Source organism: Thermobia domestica, chromosome 4 (assembly GCF_964235325.1).
Source record: "Thermobia domestica chromosome 4, izTheDome1.hap1.1, whole genome shotgun sequence".
NCBI classification, from domain to species: Eukaryota; Metazoa; Arthropoda; class Insecta; order Zygentoma; family Lepismatidae; genus Thermobia; species Thermobia domestica.
Window position 1 is genome coordinate 38438545 of NC_137457.1, and position 19028 is coordinate 38457572.

The window sequence follows — 19028 nt, forward strand, 5'->3', positions numbered from 1 at the left end:
AACAATATATCTCACTTAAATATGTATATATATATATATATATATATATATATATATATATATATATATATATATATATATATATATATATATATATATACCGATTTTCTTGAAACAACCATATAAGATTTAAAGCAGTTTTTAATTTCGAAACACCAATCAAGAAAAATGATTCGGCATGCTCTCAGATATCACTTTGCGAACACTGTTGCCAACAAAATGTAAAGCTACAGTAGGTTTTTTAAATAATACTACGCAAAACTATTAGATATTTGAATTTTACATGGTAAAAGAATACATACTGTAACACTTCTTCTTATTAAGCATTACACACTCAAAATTCTAGAACAGCACAAACATCGATATAGATCTAATTTGAAGATCTTTATAGTAGGAAAAACGCAAGCAATACGGACTGGTTAATTCGTGTCGAGAGTAAGTTTCTTTTGAATACTATGGTAGCATCTTCGTGTAATAGGAAAAAAAATCATAAAGGGTTGAAAATTTAATTTGCTGAAAAAGATTTATTTCGAACTACAATCATCACTGGTAGCATTTTATTTAATGCACCATAGTTTACAAATATCGGAATTATCTTTATACAGTTTGGAACAATTTGATATAACAAACTATACCAAGACATGATTAAATTGGTTTAAATTAGAAAGAATGTTTAAATTACAAATCTGTGATAGCCTGTTATTTGAAGTAAGTAAAGCAATTCGCATAAGGTTATAACAGCTTGGAAAGGCATTTATTTTGAAAATGATTTCACAAAATAGATCATTTTGAAGAACATACTCAGTCAACCTTTGAGTGTCGTTCTCAAACCTCCGGAATAGGTAAACATTATAAATTAATAAATCACTCAGGCTTTATGTTTATTGAAAACATACTAAAATATTGAACACAATACCTGTATAATATTAACACCTTTTCTTTTGAAGGGTACTATTGTAGTACTATACGTTTTCCCTAAACACGCCGACTTGAACTATCTTATAACCTGAGGTAGTGGCATTGAAGAAAATAGATATGTTTGGTTGCAAACACTGTTAATATTATTAATATGGAGATATTGAAGAATGTGTGAGAAAAGTTCTCATTCCAAAATTAGTGTTTTACCATAATATCATTTTTTTAAAGTTTACCAGTGTGTTTCAAGGTAATAAATCATAATGTATAGAGTGTATTATACATTTCATCCTTCCATTAATATACTATAAATTTTCATTACTAGTATAGATTGTAAGAAATTTCGCTATATAACGCTTTGTTTGAAAACAAATTGTGAAAGTGTAAAGTGTTATATTTCCAATCAAAGAAACACTAATAATGCAATATTTTATAAACAGTTCATATGTTCTATTGAGTCTATTTAGTCCCGATATTTTACGGCTTTCTAGGATACATTACATAATTATATCACACATACTTTTAACGAATATTTAAACAACCTAATAAGTTATGTCGCAATAGTTTTCCAACACGTCATTTGAAATATATTATATATGAAAAATCAATATTTATGACAGATTTTAAATATTTTCCTGAAAGCTATTAAAGATGTATTCTGTATTAGAGAGTAAAGAATGTACAATAGCATATGTGACATAGTGTTTCCGAAATTTCAACTTCTATTTGTAGGGATTCAGGAACACATTTTGGTAAATTACATTGAAGTCGATCAGAAAGAAAGAATGCTCAGTGTTTTTTTTTACTGTAGTTCGTAGTAGTGCCCAGTCGTCTATTTGTTAATTCAGGTAAATTGAAATCTGTGTTTTAACTTCAGAAGAAGGGACTTCTATTTTTGGCGCACAACTGGTATTTTTTAAACTTTCTTAGGTACACCAAATAATTTATCACAATTTGAGATTGTTGAGTCTAGTTACGTAGATAGTTTCTGCCTAACACGTCACTTTTTTCTTTTAGTTGAATCATACTTAGGGGCTCATGTTCCGTATGAATTGCTAGTATGTGACTAAAAAATATTCGGAACGACCACTATTAGAATAAAGTATGTAGTTTAATAAATGGTTGTGACGAAAAGTAACACTCGTAATAGTGAGAAATTATCGTACAAAGTATATATTATATTTTTATAAGAGTGGAAAGTTATTTGGTTAGATTGACATGTAAAGGTATTCGGGAACCGCATATATTGGTATCCAATTCATACTTTTCGGGATCTCTGAAATGAATGATGAATCTCCGAATACTGGTTAACTTTAAATACATTCTCCTTTGGAGCGGAGTTGAGATTTAGACTAGGAAGTCGATAACACGTAAAAACCCAAAACAGTCCATATGATTATGGGATCAGTAGTTTTCCTTACTTCTGTAAACTGTTTATTGGTTTCTCTCTAGAAGCTGCTTAAGTGTAAACTCACTCCACCCAAGCCATGGAAGTGTGAATTGGGGCTGAAATGGGATGATGATTGTGGAAGGAAAAGGGTAACATTATGCGGTTTTGTCAATATACCCTCATTGTAATATGTAACCAGAGGGGGTGGGTGATGCGTCCAAATGCCTTCAAAATTCGAAAAAGAGGAATTTCACCTATTCTTCCTTCTACGAGTTTCAAGAAAGTGCCACTTATTTTTTTTAAAGTAATGTATGAAATATTCGATCCATAGAGTGAGTATGAGCTTCTATCTAGAACATCTAGCTTCACCAAACCACATTGAAAGTTGAATGTACACACACACACACACACACACACACACATATATATATATATATATATATATATATATATATATAATGTTTTGGACCCTACCTACAGGCTGTACACATATGTTCCATTGGTTGAAGAGGGGCTTGTTTTCCGACTTCTCCAAACTATTAGATACGGTACCATGGAATTTTGAATATATACACTCATTACACAGGAGGCTAAATATAATCTCATTGCATAATACTTTGTCTTGCAAAATATCCCCTCTAAGGAGGATTGAAATGTTCAGTGATTTTTACAGTCCGACATATCTACCAAAATCTCATTTGTAGACCTCTAAATTTTGTATCTTCTCCTTATATCCTGGGATTGACATTAGACCGAATTTCGAATCTAAGAGCCATACGATAAAAATGTAAGCTCGTTCGTGAGGAGATCTCAAGAGATTTTCGTAGCTGCCGCGCTCAGAACAAAGAATGCACTTGTTTGTGTTATTCAGTTGGATTCAGTATCAAAGATGAACGGAAATATAACACAGAGAGAAAAAGAGATTAGGCACACAAGAGTAACACTCGGCTTCATAAACCAATATTAAACAAATTTCAGTTTTGATAACAAAGATGTGATCCAGATGAACGAATTTATTTTTTTTTGTTTTCTGCCATAGTAACGAACACCTACCAAAAATCCAGAATAGCTAAGTACACGCAGACTAGAATTATCTTAATACAATCTCAATAACGGATGATAAAACGTATGTTATTCATTAAAATAATTAAACATTTCCGACTGACCACTGACCTTAAGCAATTCAAATCCATCTAAACAATGCGCTGCAGTAATAACCCAATATGGACTTATTAAGGTTCCTCCACAAGGGAACAGTACTTCGTAATCTGGGCTCCATATTTCAAGCCTCACAAGGTACGGAAATTCACCTAAATATGAAAGAATTATAAAAAAATACATCGTTTTGTAATAAATTATTATCCTTAATTATTATTTCATTCATTTACATAATATGTAAAATTAAGAATGTGTTTCATTCAATGAATTACTTTTCTCATATAATAGTATTACATGGGTTCCCTGCAAGAGCCTGGACGTAATCATAGTCTGGATCTGTAACAAACACCCAACTCTAATGTGAAACAATATATAAGTACAAAAAAAAAGTATATTACATTGACTCCGGACATTGACTTAATATTGAATACATCTAGCTATAAAAATGTACGTATATTTTGAAAATTCGACCTCTATTCACATTAAATGAAAATATAACGTTGTATATTGTCTCTTTATATCACAGTTTCAAACTAGTATTACCCATACATTTATTGGCAAAGAACTCGATACTTTACTACAAAATAGTTTTGATTAACTTTATACAGAAGGAATGAAATGAACTATTCCGATTTAATCCATGGGTATTGAAACTTGATTTTTTCTGGAATAATTTCTAATAACGTCATTTTTTGTAATAAAATATATTTAACACTCTTTCGATCTCACAATAGTATAATACGTAAATGATCTCTAAAGTTTGTTGTAACAGAAGCACATCTGATCTGCTTGTATCATAAACAACTATTTTTCCAGATTCCCGACACAACATACTATTCGACTTTAACAACACTACCTTGGAATGTGAAAACTGGTCAATCCCTTATCCAAATGCAAAACCCATACTCTTAAGATCTAGAACAAACACTTTGAACACAACAATCACGGTATTATGAGAACACAAATAGAAGAAATGATCCTTTAGAGGCAGAGTGTATGGACGCCAGTTGGATGTATTTTTTCTAGAAAACTAATGATACTCAGTTTTCTTTCAGAGAAGATGTGAAGTGTGCAGTTCTGGGTTCCATGAATTTGCTGAAAAATATTCGAAGGTTTATTCCTTATTACACATGAGATAACACATTAGGAGTAAAGTATGGTTATGTATAGCTAACTAGAACATATGGAAGTGTGAAATACTATAAAATTTAGATAATCGTTGTTCTATCAACACCTGTGTTAGTTTGAAGAGTCTTCTGCTCGTTCCTTCAAAGCCCTTTATGAACTCTTTTGAAAGGTTTGATTATCACTTACTGGAGTCCCAAGGTGGTGTAACTCATTACTGAAAGTAAGATTTAAATAACAGACAAAAATAATGTAAAACTGAACATCATGAATGGTAAGCACTAGAATCACTGTGGCTGCCATTGTGTTAGGGCATGCTTATCTATCTGACAGGATGCAGGAATAATTAACCTGTCAGTAATATTCAAGAAGTTCTTACAGATAATCTGTTAATTCAGCGAGATTTATATTGATTTCTCATGTGCTGAAAATAACTGTAAAGCAACTGTGTTGCAGTGTGCTGAAAGTGTTGAAATTAGTTGGAAATCAAAGTTGATTTTGCCTGTCCGTAGAATTGAAAGTAAAATAAATAAAATATGCGTGCTTGTAATCTTAAATTCACTCTTAAAGTTGAAAAGCATCGGAGATAAATATCTAAGTCTTTGAGAAAAAGATGTATTGAAGTGAGGGACTTTGAATAAGAGTATTTGAATGCATTCGAATAACTCTATAGTATGCTAAGAAAACTCATTACTATTTATTTTTTCTCAATTAAGCAAATGGATCATGTCGGTATGAGCCTAACATTTGCAAGTAATATAAAACAGCTCTAGATGAAATAAAGACGCATAACGTTGTTGGGGAATATCTTCTTAGCTATGGAGACGATGCTTAATTTTGTTAAAGTGTCGGAAAAATGTCATTGTATGATTGCGCTAACAAGGGAAGGGAGGGAGATTATATATGGAAGTGACGATGGTTTATACACCAATCGAAAGCACTAATTGCACCTATTAAGAGCATGTAATTAAAATTTTCCGAATGCATATACTTTGCGAGTTACATTAATATACACGGGGTCTAGAAAATCCTTTGGCACTCCTAGAAATCGCAAATGGTACGACAGATGCCAACAAAGAAAAGCTCGTGTTTGATCATTTTAAAAGTACAACGTATCAGTAGAAAAACCCTAAGATAGCTGGTTTTGAACTTTGACGTTTTTCCTCGCCTACGAAGGTTCCCATGGGAACTAAACCGGCCCTAAACCAGCCTAAATCAGTATGTTGCTATGTTAGATTAAAGAAGTATACTCCTGGACAGCTATAAGCTATAGAAATAGGATAAAAATGCGTCTTCGTGTTCTCGTCGTGTATTGGATAGTTACTTGAACCCCTGCGCTCTGCCTTCATCTGCAAAGCTAAGAACGGAAGCTTTTCAAAGCATTGGGTAGCTATTTTAGACGCCCGACCCAATCCTGTGATATTCAGTGATCGAAGCTTCCCAATTGATATGTCCTCGATTTTTGTCTTATATTGAATAGCTATTTTCCATAGAATTTTGAGCTATTTTAGCGCCCACCCCAATTCTTTGATATTCAGTGATCGAAGCTTCCCAATTGATTGGTCTTCGTCTTTTTGTCTTGTATTGAATAGCTATTTTGGAACCCTTAATCCTTCTGCGAAAGAGTATACTTATATATATCGATTGGCGTTAGGTCCCCTCGTAGTATAGCATATGATATATATTGTTCTAAGCTCTTCATTTCGACCAGGACCTAGAATCGAACCAGGACCCTAAATATGCTTTTAATTCGAAAGCTCTCTCATCGGAATCGAAAGCAAGACCATGGTTCTTAGTAAGTGTATGGAACATGTATAAACATTTTACTGGGTTACTGAGATGAATATGGATGTTCATGATTGTATTAAAACGTATTGAACTTGTGGAGATAATGCTGCCACTAAATATATATATATATATATATATATATGTGCTTTCTGAGAGAGAATCAAACTCTCCCTCTACCTCTGGAATTCGAACTCAGGGCCCTGTTCACCACAGATCCATGTTAGCTATTAGACCAGCTTAGAAGACTAAAAGAAGATGATTTTTTTATTACTAGTTGTCCTATCCCCTTTCGAAGCCTTCGGATTACTGTACGCTGTATGTTAAAATTGCTTACCTGTACGTTCCAACTGTTTACATTTTATATTTTAAGTTTGTTCACTAACTTATGAACATAATGCGTACCCACTAAAGACACATATGCGTACTTTCTCAGGGAGAATCGGACTCGATGAGGAACCAGAACTTGAATCATGAAAGTGAAACAAACAACTAACCTTGATTGTACCTTCGTTAACTTACGATATAAAGATTCTGTACTCAAAAATGCACTTTGGTGGGGAGCTTGGATCGAATTTGGTCTTCACGATTTAGAGTTAAATTATTCCATGTATGAAAGAAAAGAATGGTACGTATATAGCACTTAGAATTGATTTTCTTGTCACGACAGAAAGAATCGAATTAACTTAATGTCTTAAAATATTCAATGCTTCATCACCGAGAATCGAACCCGAACCCTATATATGCTTTCATTTTGAAAGCTCTCTCACCGGAATCGAACACAATACCATGGTTCTTCGTAAGTGTATAGGACATGTATAAGCATTTTCGACTGCCTTCCACATCAGCAGAACCGAACTCACGATCTTAGGGTCAACACAACCCACGGAAGTTCATATTCGTTTGATTGGAATTTAGTTTCGTTTTCCGCACATATGTAGTACCGCACATATGTTGTTTAGGGATGACAAAGACCACTTGGGTGCATGCTGAGGATTGAATAAAGGGATATATTCTGTAAAAACATAATTTGCTTGATCATTTTATCCACATTTTACCTTGCATATCTGCTAAACATTTTAGTATTTGGTAGGAACTGGAATCGAATTTGATACTTCACGATCTAGAGTAGAATTAGGTTTGCCTTAGTGTTGCTTTCTGTACCAAACATATGTTATTTGCCATATGCCATTGGGTGCATGCGGAGGATTGAATACTCTACTGAATGAAAATAACAATAGTGATATTGTTGAATGAAGATTTGGGTTTTTGCAGCATATGTCCTTGCATGAAAAAATAATTTTACATATATAAGAGTTCGCATTGTTTTTCGTTTTCACGACAGAAAGGATCGAACTAACTTAATGCCTTCAAATATTTAATGCTTTCTCAACGATTGTCGAAACCGGACCCCAATTATCTTGGTCCTTCGTAAGTGTATGGTACATCTATAAACCAGATGAAACATGATTTTCTCTGTGTCATCCCCTTCCTCTACCGTGCATGCGTGCACATATATCTGTATGCATAGTGTCATTAGTCTCTGTTGATCAGCTAGTGATGTAACATGGCTATGCAAATCATGTGTTACAGTATAATATTGACAAACTCTTATTAAATGGAAATATTTGTTATCATAAATTTCGGACATAATTGAACATAGAAACGTAAGCAAGATTTCATTTAACCAGACGATTAGAAACATACGAATTGTTGGAGACTAAGAATGAAACTGCGACCGAATTCTGTATCTGAAAGGATACGATTACAACAAGTGCCAGAATTACCATATATTAGTGTATATAAATGTTTTACCCCTCAATATAATCACTATTGTACAAAGGAACTACTTTTCAGAACAATCAAATATTTTCCTCTTTCAATAAAACCAAGTCCGGAACATATAAGTGAAGCTGGATTTTTTACACCAATAAAAGAGAGCAAACTATATGCATCTATTGTCCTGGTGAATTAAAAGATTGGTCTAAAAATGATATTCCATGCTTAGAACATGCAAAATGGTTTCCTAATTGTCCATTTCTTCACCATAAGAAATGATATGCGTTTATTAAACGAATACAGGAAAAGTACTCTGGTATTTCGTAATGCTCCGAATGATGATATACATAAAAATGTTAGTAAGAGTTGCAATAATGAACTTACCTTTCAATATAATACAATTTGAAGTGCAATTTTAATAAAGTTCCATTACATACTTTTTGTTTGTATATAACTGTAAAAAGTACATGTACATATTCTAAATTTATCAAAACAGTGTGTATTTACACAAATAATTCACGGATGTGCTATTTTGTATATCCTTCATGGCTTTTGTTGATATTGATGCATTAGTATCGTATTTGCAAAGTGGAAATGTATCTTTAACATATAAAGGAATGAAGATTAATTTATCTGGAAGTAACATGTATGATCTTAAAATTATTGAATTGATATCTTCATCGTAAGTGTATAGGACATATATAAACAAGATGAAACATGATTATTATTAACGAAATGAACATCAGTTTTCCAAGTGTCTCTCTTGAAAAGAACTGCAACTTGATCATTAATGATGAAAGATTAAAATTGGAAATGAAAGTGTTTTGCAAAGAAAAACTCACAGATTTGGTTATGGTTGATTTATTTGATAGTGTAGAAACACAATCAAGGTTGACAGAAAGCTATACTCATCCTTTGAAGGGTATCGATAGAGTGGACTTCTGTTTATGAAGAACAACAAAAAGAAGAAAATATTTTTCGTTTATACTGAAAAGTGTGGCACAAAAATTAGTGTATTGAATAATAATAATAATAATAATAATAATAATAATAATAATATCAATAATAATAATAATAATAATAATGATAATAATAATAATAATAGTGAAATTGATTTTTTATTTACTCATAAATATGTATTTGTGATCGTTTAGTAGCCTAAATATGATCGGATTTTTATTGTTGTACTAATGATGGTATTATTCCGATATTTGTCTTGTAGGAATAATGAGAATTCATTTAGAGTGATAGATCTGAAAAAGAAATTTTACGGACGTCTTCTTTTCAGAAAGGAGCCATGGCGCGCTTATCTCTACTGTCGAGGTCTTTGCTTCGATCACAGTGCGACGTACGTTTACGGTAAACAATATTGTATTCATAGATTTTCTCGCTCGCATTCCTACCCAAAAATAAATTGAGGAGAAATTCGTGAATTCGTAATCAAGAAAGAAAGTTATCTTTTCGTTTCTTAGGTTTTGCACAAGTCTCATCTCCTGTAAATTTGCGAACTTGACGAAATTCGTGTGTACAGTGAAACAATGCCTTAATATTCTCGAAATTAAAATTTATATTACACTACGCTAGTTCAAACTTTCCAGTTTATTATGATACGTATATTACTATTCTTTTAGAATATAATATGTTTTAATGTAATATTTACATGCTAATAGATCAGAAATTTGTATATACAAGCAACATATAAGCGTTAGTTTTTGCGACATCATTTCCTAGAATGTAAGTTATCTTGAGATGGCTTTGAACACCTTGATTTTGTCACACAGAAACTTAACCTTACACCTTGTAACTATATACCTATTGGAAAAACAAACATTTTTATATTTAAAAAATAAGACTTAACAAATGAAAACTGATAGCAGGATAACCGGAAAATGAAAACAATAGATTTCAAAGTCATCCCAGTGGTCAAATTCACCACACTTTACGGTACTCGTGCTTTTGTTTAGTTTAGTTGTTACTGTAGCGTTGCAAATAAATGTTTATGCACCACACTGTGGCATTGTTTTTGATATATGACTTTTGCACAGCTAAATTATGCATTTCGTCCATTCTGAGGCGGGTCCTAACAGTTAGCAACAGGAGTGGGCTGGGGGCGGGAGATCCAAAATAGATAGCCAATGTTATGAGAAACTTCCGTTCTTAACTTCAATAGCTACCCAATGCTATTTCTGCCTAAGCACAATAAGAAAGTTAAGGAAATATGTTTCATATTTTAGTCATGTTTTATTTTGTAGTGATGATTATATCTTCATGATCTTTTTAGATAGCCTGGTGAGGTTTTGATCAGTGTGAAGGCACTTGCCCACCTGGAGGCCTAATGAGTTCGGTTCCGCTGACGTGGAAGTCAGTCGAAAATGTTTATACATACCCCATACACTTACGAAGAACCACGGTCTAGAGTTCGATTCCAGTGAGAGAGCTTTCAAAATGAAAACATATTTAGGGTACGGGTTAGCTTCTCGGTGATAAAGCATTGAATATTTTAAGACATTAATTTTATTCGTTCCTTTCTGTCGTGAAACGAAAATCAATGCGAAATGCTATATACGAGAAATTCTTTTTTTTCATGCAAGGACTAATTCAACTCTAAATCGACAATCGCCAACTCTAAATTCAACTCTAATTCTAAGTACCAAATTCGATCCCATCTTTTATCAAAATGGATTTTTGTGTACAGAATCTTTATATCGTAAGTTAACGAAGCTACAATCAAGGTTAGTTGTCTGTTTCACTTTCACTTTCCCAAAATGATAATGTGATTCTGTAATTTTTAATTTATTTTTATATTTGTTAATTACGTTTAAATACAACTTTGGTCAGGTTCGTTTCTCGAAGAAAAAAGATATATATATATATATATATATATATATATATATATATATATATATATATATATATATATATATATATATATATTGAGAGAGAGAGAGAGAGCGTTGAACACTTGAAAGCATTAGTGCTTCGAAATGAAGAGCTTCGAACGATATATATCATATGCTATACTACAGGGGGCCTAACGTCCGTCAATATATATATATATATAAGTATACTAAGCTAGAGGGCTAAGTGGTCCAAAATAGCTATTTACTACAAGACGAAAAGACGAAGACCAATCAATTGGTAAGCTTCGATCACTGCATATCAAACGATTGTAATAAGGTCTATTCCGTTCTTTGCTTCGCAGGTGAAGGCGGATCGCAGGGATTCAAGAAACTATCCAATAAACGACAAGAACACGAAGAAAAAACGAAAAGACATGTTTCAGCTTTTTTCTATAGCTGATAGCTGTTCACGCTGGTAGCTTCCTTATTCTAACATAGCAACATACTGGTATAGGTCGGTTAAGACCTGGTTTAGGTCACATGGGAACTTTCCCATGTCAGTCCTGAAGGTTAAAAGTCACATCAAGCTATCCTTGGGTCTATCTAATGTATCAAATCAAAAATTGTTGTCCCAGGCCACCCGCACTGTCCCTGGAGGGGTCCAACTCAAAATTAGCAAATGGTGACGAGATCAAGTAGCGTATAATTGGAAAGCTGTTGTGAAATGAACGAAGACGAAACAAGTCTCTAATCTCTAAAATTAGCATGTGCAAAATTGTGGTCAGTCAAAATGTCATGAAAGCCACGATTTTAAAGTCTATGGGCACACTCATAAATGTGAAATCGTGCGACAGATGGCAAAAGAGGAAAACACGTGAGTCATCATTTCGAACATAGTATGACTGAAAGCAAAGGTATTTGTCCCAGGGTCCAGATTTGTCCCAGGGTCCCAGGGTCGCCTTTAGGATCGCGTCATGAGGATACGTCATGTTAGATCATTCCTTTTTGTTTTCATATGCTCCGCCCTTATGGGGTAGAAACAATGAGGGTCTATTCCGTTCCCTTTTATTGGTATAAAATTTGGAAATTGTTATTATCTTATTATATAGAGTGTGTGTGTACAATCCACCTTAATTTGTTTTGTTGTGTTTGATGAGTATCGATGATTGATTATGGGTCCTTTTTATGTTATATGATTATTTCGAGGTGTACTTAAGATCATTCTCTTAAATTTGATATGCACTTTGTGATCCATTTCGTTCCTTAAAATATACCACAGGGATGAACATGGATACCTTATATGTGGTAACTACCTCGTGATTACTATGGTATAGACAGGATATGGTGATTACTATGATTACTATGATTACTATGGTAACTACCACGTGATAGACAACGCAATCGTTCGATTCTTCGGGCTAGGTTTAGGAAATATTGAATTTAACGTCCCATCGAGTCTAAGCGAAAGGATGATGAGAATTGATAGGACGAAACAGGGGGAAAACATGAACATAGTTGGATGTGGATTGAAGCAAGGACCTCATACATCCGAAACAAGTGTTGAGCCACCGTATTTCATTGAGAAGGTTTTAGTGCGAACAGTTTTCTCAATAGGTTTATGTTTCATATTAAAAAATAGGTCTGTGTTATCTTTTTTTACTTCGTGTACGACTTTGACCTTGAACGAAACCTTGCTGACTCATAATGCAGTGCTGAGCATCACCATTGATACGTATAAACATAAGCTTATATGGTTTGGTTGCCTGTATTTAGAGATGAATCACACGTTTATGATTGTTGGTTTGAGTGTAGTGTGTGTTCAATGTAACACAGTGCCTTCGCCTATACTACAGCAATTGTCGCGTGATTTCCCATTGTTACCAACGATTTCATTAGATTTATGAGTCGTAGCAGTTTTGTGATGAACAATAAGTTTCGTTTCATACTCAAATTTTTCTGAAACATAATTTGTGTTTTCTTTCACAAAACTTTAGTTAAAAATTTCCTGAAGCAGAATTTGGTTTTCTATACAAAACTTTTCTTATAAATTTTGTGAAACAGAATTTTGTTTTTTACACAAAATTACTTCTGAAACAGAATTTTGTTTTGGACTCAAAATTTTTGTGAAACAGAATTTTGTTTTGACGCGAAAAATATTCTGAAACAAAAAAAAATAGTAACCAAAAATTAGTTTTTCCCAAAACATTGACTTCAGAAATTTTATTTTACCGGTAAAGAGATTCAGAGAAAGAAATTAAAATCGCGGTACAAAAAGATTTTGATTTTAGAATGTGAAATAAAATACAGGATTTCCTTTTCTTCATGACGTTGTACATTTACTTTTAGAATGCGAAATAAAATAGAGTATTTCGTTTTACTCCATGTTTTTGTGCATTTATTTTTCTTGAAGGAAAGACGCGTCTGTGAAGGGGTACAAATTCTGTAAAGAAAAAATAAAACATATGAATGTACGTGATAATATTTATTTTGTTTTCTGTAAAAGAAGAAAACAAGTTATTGACATCTAAACAAACTTGATCAAGAGAGAGAGAGAGAGAGAGGTGGACAGAGATGAGAAAAGAAAAGTCTATATGACGATTTTTTCGCACCTGAATTCGTTTAGTCCATTGGTTTCTGCAAGAGGGAAGGGTGATGTCACCTGAGTTTGTCTCCGCTGTAGCATCAGAAGGAACTCGTGCATCGTTGAAGCATCAGCAGAAGGTCTCGTGTTAGGGTGGAATCTTTGCCCGTCTTTGGGAGGTGATATTAGTGGGATTATGGAAAATATGGCAATTGGTCAATTTTGGCTTTTTATACCCATAGGGTAATGTCTCGTATCTATCGGGTATTTGTAGGTGTTGAAACTGTACTTTTTCACGTTTCGTGACAAAATGATCTGGGACTCTGTAAATTTTGTGTGGCGTGCTAATGGAGTTTTTTGCTGGACTGAATGATGATCATTCGCTCCGAATTATTGCAACTTTTGTCTTCCTGTATAATTGAGTGTGAATCCATGATTTTGTCATACATAATTTGTTGATTTCGTGTTGGGGTGGTAGATTTCTAAAGCTTTCTGTTTTGGGCCACAAGACACGAATTGTTTAATCTATGCTTTTCTGCCTACCCAATCATGTTCATTTGACATTGAACCAAGAAACACTTCTGGTTCTAATGTGGATTTTGGTGGTCGCTGCGTAAATATTAGAGAATCTGTATCGAAATAAGTACCCTTTCTTGCAGCAGTTTTAAATATTTGTAGACTTCCAGGTGAGCTTGACACGTCGTAAATACTCCGAGTACAACATTAACATTGTGATTTTGTACTGGAACATCATCTTCATACTGCCGCCATAATTCTTTGGCGTCGTTAATGAGGGTCGTTTTCCTGAAATTTTCTCTTATGGCGAGTCGTCCCAAAAACGCATTCAAACAGAGTTTTGCAAGAATACGACGTGTTGAATTTGTCATTATGTTTGCTGCAACCAAAGTTATGCGTTCATTTTGTTGTACTATTTGAATGTATTGCTGCTGACGCAGTTGGCCTGCAATCCAGCACCTTTTACCTTGGATTTCAAAAATATGTTGATATATTCGCTGAATAATCCGCAGGTCTTGGTTACAGGATCATATACGGTGATGTCGTGCTCCAAAAGTTCGTAGATTTCAATTACTTGATACTCAAGTTTGATGGTTTTTAACTTTAATAGCACACCCATCTTGCCCTTAGACTTCGTTCACTATCGGAATGCATACATTGAGAATCTTGATTTAATGCTGAGTGGGAACAACAACTGATTTTTAGCGAAGTGGGATTATTGGATGAAATACCTATCTGCTAGGCACAATTTTTTACTTGACGAAACCGGTCCCATCATGGCAGGCATTTAGAGATATCCCTCTAGATAAATTCGTGGGTGGCCTATTGGTTACCGTCCACATTTATTGATATAGGGCTACAAAGAAAAAATATCCAAATATGGAATTTCTTCGCCTTCATTTTCTTCTACTGTGATACAATTTAATGGCATTAACATGGCCACCATAGAAGCTATCTCTTTGATTTAATGGTATCCTATTAATGTAAGGATGTGTGCTAAAAGAAGAGCTCAATGCTGGATTGGATTTTAACACTTGACGAAATTCACATTCCCACATTTCATGTACTCCCATGGGTAGTGAAAATTACATTTGACCGTGTGTTTTCGTAGCGATAGTTCGCACACCCTTCAGAATTTTCATAAATGGGGTAATCATGGCCAGCAGGGACATAGAGTTGCCAGGCATGAAACCTACACCCTTGGAATTCATACACGTTTTTTTAGTGTCGGGATGTTTGTAGTTACCGTCCAGATAAAACCAGTAACATAATTTCTTTTCTTCTTACTGCATGTAGAATTGGATATTCCTGCTTTTCTTCCATGCAGGCAAACCACAGCAAACCAATCCGTGACTGTTTCTGTGACGGTATCCTAGTGCAGGAAGAATGCTACTGACATTGGGTTTTAAGAAATTTCGACGAAACACCAAATTGCACTCGTTTGCCTAAGTGATAGCCTAGAGGAAATTATTGACATTGCTTTCTTGTTCAAACGTGGTCATGAAAGATATACAAGCCATTCGAAATACTTTGACGTCCTGGACACAATATTTTACAATTCTTATTGGAAAATAAACGTATCGTTCTAGTTCTAGTTATACCATGTCATGAATTTCTTTGTTCATTCACTTTCAAAGTCCGATAATTTTCTCACTTACGCTTGATTTGAAGAAGTATTAAAAAGTGTGGGATATATTCTTTGGTCGTTGGTAAATGAGATGTCTTGGATAACATACTAAAGTCACTGGCATGAAATTTTAGGAGGCATAAATTACATAAACGATAAGTAATTCATTTTCATGTGTAAAATTTTTACATCGTTCAAAATCAAAGTAGCTTTCAATTCATGTTCTTTCATTAAAGATTGAAGACTAAAATGAGCCTCATACCCCTTAGAATTATGTGCCAAAGATTCAGCTTGATGTTGGGTTTTGGTTGAAGTTATATGCAAGAAAGTCATTGATTGGATCATTTTGATAAATATATTCCCGCTGTCCACAAACTTCACAAGGATGATATGATATATATATTCATCTTAAATACAGTTGCAACATAGTTGTTGGGCTACCAGTATGTTGGTCTTAATCTAATAATTGGTCTTGAATTGGTCTTCTTTGTGGTTTCGGTATAAAAAAACATCATTTAGTATTCGCCCCCAGGCCCTTCATACAGAATATATTCTCCGGAAAAGTTGGTTTACACGGTAGGGTTGTAATCGGAAATTTACCGCTGCAATTGTCGCAATTCTTTCACCGATACCCCATGGTTAAAATTCAGTGAGGAGCTGGACAAAAGTTCAAGTACGTCAGGGACAACAACATAGTTGCGCTGTTTATTATATTGGTCGTAAATTTTCTTATTGGTATTCTTTTATTTCGTTAAACCAATAGCAATCAAAATCGCATAAGCCGAACATTTCTCGTTGGTGTGTTTTACACACAAAATACCATTCTTGCGTTTTAGTAACTTATCGTTTGTTAAAAGACCCTGACGCATTCTTTGAAATCCAGGGGCTACATCCATATGATGAAAATGTACAATGAACGGTTCGTTCATGGGAAAACTATAGTTACTTTGCAAAATGTGATCGAAGGAAGCCCATTAAGTCTCCAATGTCTGATTAATTTCAAGCCGAAAAGATATATATAAAACGGTTTGTTATTCTCATCTTGAGATAAAATAGATAATATAACCAACGATGATTCGTCGACATTTGCATATAAATAATCCTACATATATTGAAACCAGGTCTGAACGAACGTAACAATATCAGTGTCACTGGTCAGAGCATTTATTTGAATTTCGAGCATTCATCTCCAATGTCTCTTGAATTTTCGTAAGAGGTGACCACATTCACAGAGGAAGAGGTAAGGTAAAACAAAAGAGGAATATGCAAACAATAAAAATATCTAAAACGAGAGAGAAAAAATCACGAATTAAAAAAAAACTCAGATCAGAATTTGCTTGCACATTTTTCAAAGAAAGAAAGAGTATCGGTATCAAAACGACTAACCTGTCAATCCTAAAAGAACTATCATATATCAAATAGTTCTACTGCTGAAATATGCTATTGTTGTCGTATTGGAAACCAAACTGGTATGTTATTTAATGAAAGCGCATCAACATGTAATTGACCTATGTTTCTGTAGTGATAAAAAGAAAGAAGTAAATTGCTTTCTATCTGTGCTGCGAGAATCATTGTAGTAAGCTTATTACCTCACACTGAACTTTGAAACGTATGACAAACATGATAGGAAACAAAATCTCATGCGTCTCTTTTTCGAGCTTACCGGTTAGCGTATGTGCCTCTAACAAGCAAGGCTCGTGTTCGATGTACAGCGGGAGCTTTGATCCCACCTTAAACTTTAGGTCCACGTCTCGCTGTCAAACATTCTCGGGAAACAAATTCATGTATTGTTTTTGAAAATGGTAACTTTAAGAAACTATGCTTCCTCATAGGTGAGTGGTGAGCGTATGCGCCTCGCCCAGGTTTAAACACCCAATATGCGCTCAAATTCAACATTAAGTTAAAGAGATGCTAAACCAAAATCAACAAATCATATCATATCTCGTGCCTAGTTTTAGAGAACACGATAACGCGCTTATTTCTAAGGTGTAGGGTTCCTGATTTGATCCCCGACCAAATATTCGAGGGTTTATTCGGGGTACTCCCACTAATTCTTCTAATTGCTCTTTCAAAATTAAATATTTCACGACAAATATAAAACAGTGCATTAGTCATAACAATTTTATCCTCACGCACTCCACTGATATTGAGCAACTTGTATAAGTATAAAATTTGAAAGAACTTATCTCAAATTCAAGGAACTAAAATCCGCTGAAGTGAAGTCACACTGACACAAGCGGTACACCTTCGTTCATTCACGATCTTCGTAGATGTAGAATTTGAAAAATGAAATTTAGATTTTTATTAAGTTCAGAAACGTGTTCAACTATAATGTGTCATCACTATCAGCCAACGAAAAACGAGGAAATTACTGAATGACATAAAAAAGGACCTAGGAAAACAGCTTTCAATGTTGAGAACATCATGTATCATGAGTCAAAACATGTAACAAGTAATCTGATTGGTTGATCATTGTTATGGCATTATTCACATTTTTTTCTGACATATCAATAGTTACAATATATTATCCGATATATTTTAATCAAACATCTAATATCGCAATTCTAATCGTGACATGATACTGTTGAAAAAATACTCTCGTTAATTTATTATGACTTTCAAATTAACACATCTAAAAAGAGATTCTTTTTCGATTAACTTGATTGAAAAAATGCAACACTCATTGATATGTTACGAAACTGTGTTCGACATAAATGTAAACATGAGTTTAGAAAACCAGTCTTTGCACTGACAGCTGAGAGAAAAATGCTGATGTACTAAGACATTGTACTTTTCCTAAAAGCAGAATCTGCAAATTGACAATAATAACCTCGAATGCGTAACAACGAGCAGAAATGTGTAATGTAACATAACATGTTGAAATGTTCTCCTCCTTTTTCCATACGTGAAACTCCACCCACCGAAAATTAAATCTCCTCATTGGGGCTCATTGCTGTCTCAGATGTGAGGTCCTTGTTTTAATCCTCAGTCAAGTGAGTTCATGTTTTCTTCTCTTTCGTCCTATCATTTCTCATCATCGTTTCGCTTAGACTCTAGGGGATGTTAAATTCAAAATTTCCTAAAACTAGCACCAAGAATACAACTCGGAGGATTGCAATATCTATTACACAAAAAGCACGAGGTAATTACTACATGGAAGGTACCCAATAGATCCCTGAGGTATATTTTAAGGAATGAAATGGATCACGAAGTACCAATCAAATTTATGAGATTGATCTTAAGTACTCCTCCAAATAATAATTTAACGTAATGAGGCCCCAAAATCAATCATTGATACTCATCAAACAGAAC

General features: G+C 33.9%; 1 protein-coding gene across 2 annotated transcripts in view; it reads right to left on the minus strand.

Moving 5' to 3' along the window:
• The window catches only part of LOC145683295 (brachyurin-like), a 787572-nt gene that overhangs the window by 416650 nt on the left and 351894 nt on the right, over nt 1-19028 (minus strand). For both annotated transcript variants that reach the window (XM_081754655.1, XM_081754654.1), the window contains exon 4: nt 3479-3615. In XM_081754655.1, coding sequence (XP_081610781.1) covers nt 3479-3615 — 137 coding nt within the window. The remainder of the gene's footprint in view (nt 1-3478; nt 3616-19028) is intronic.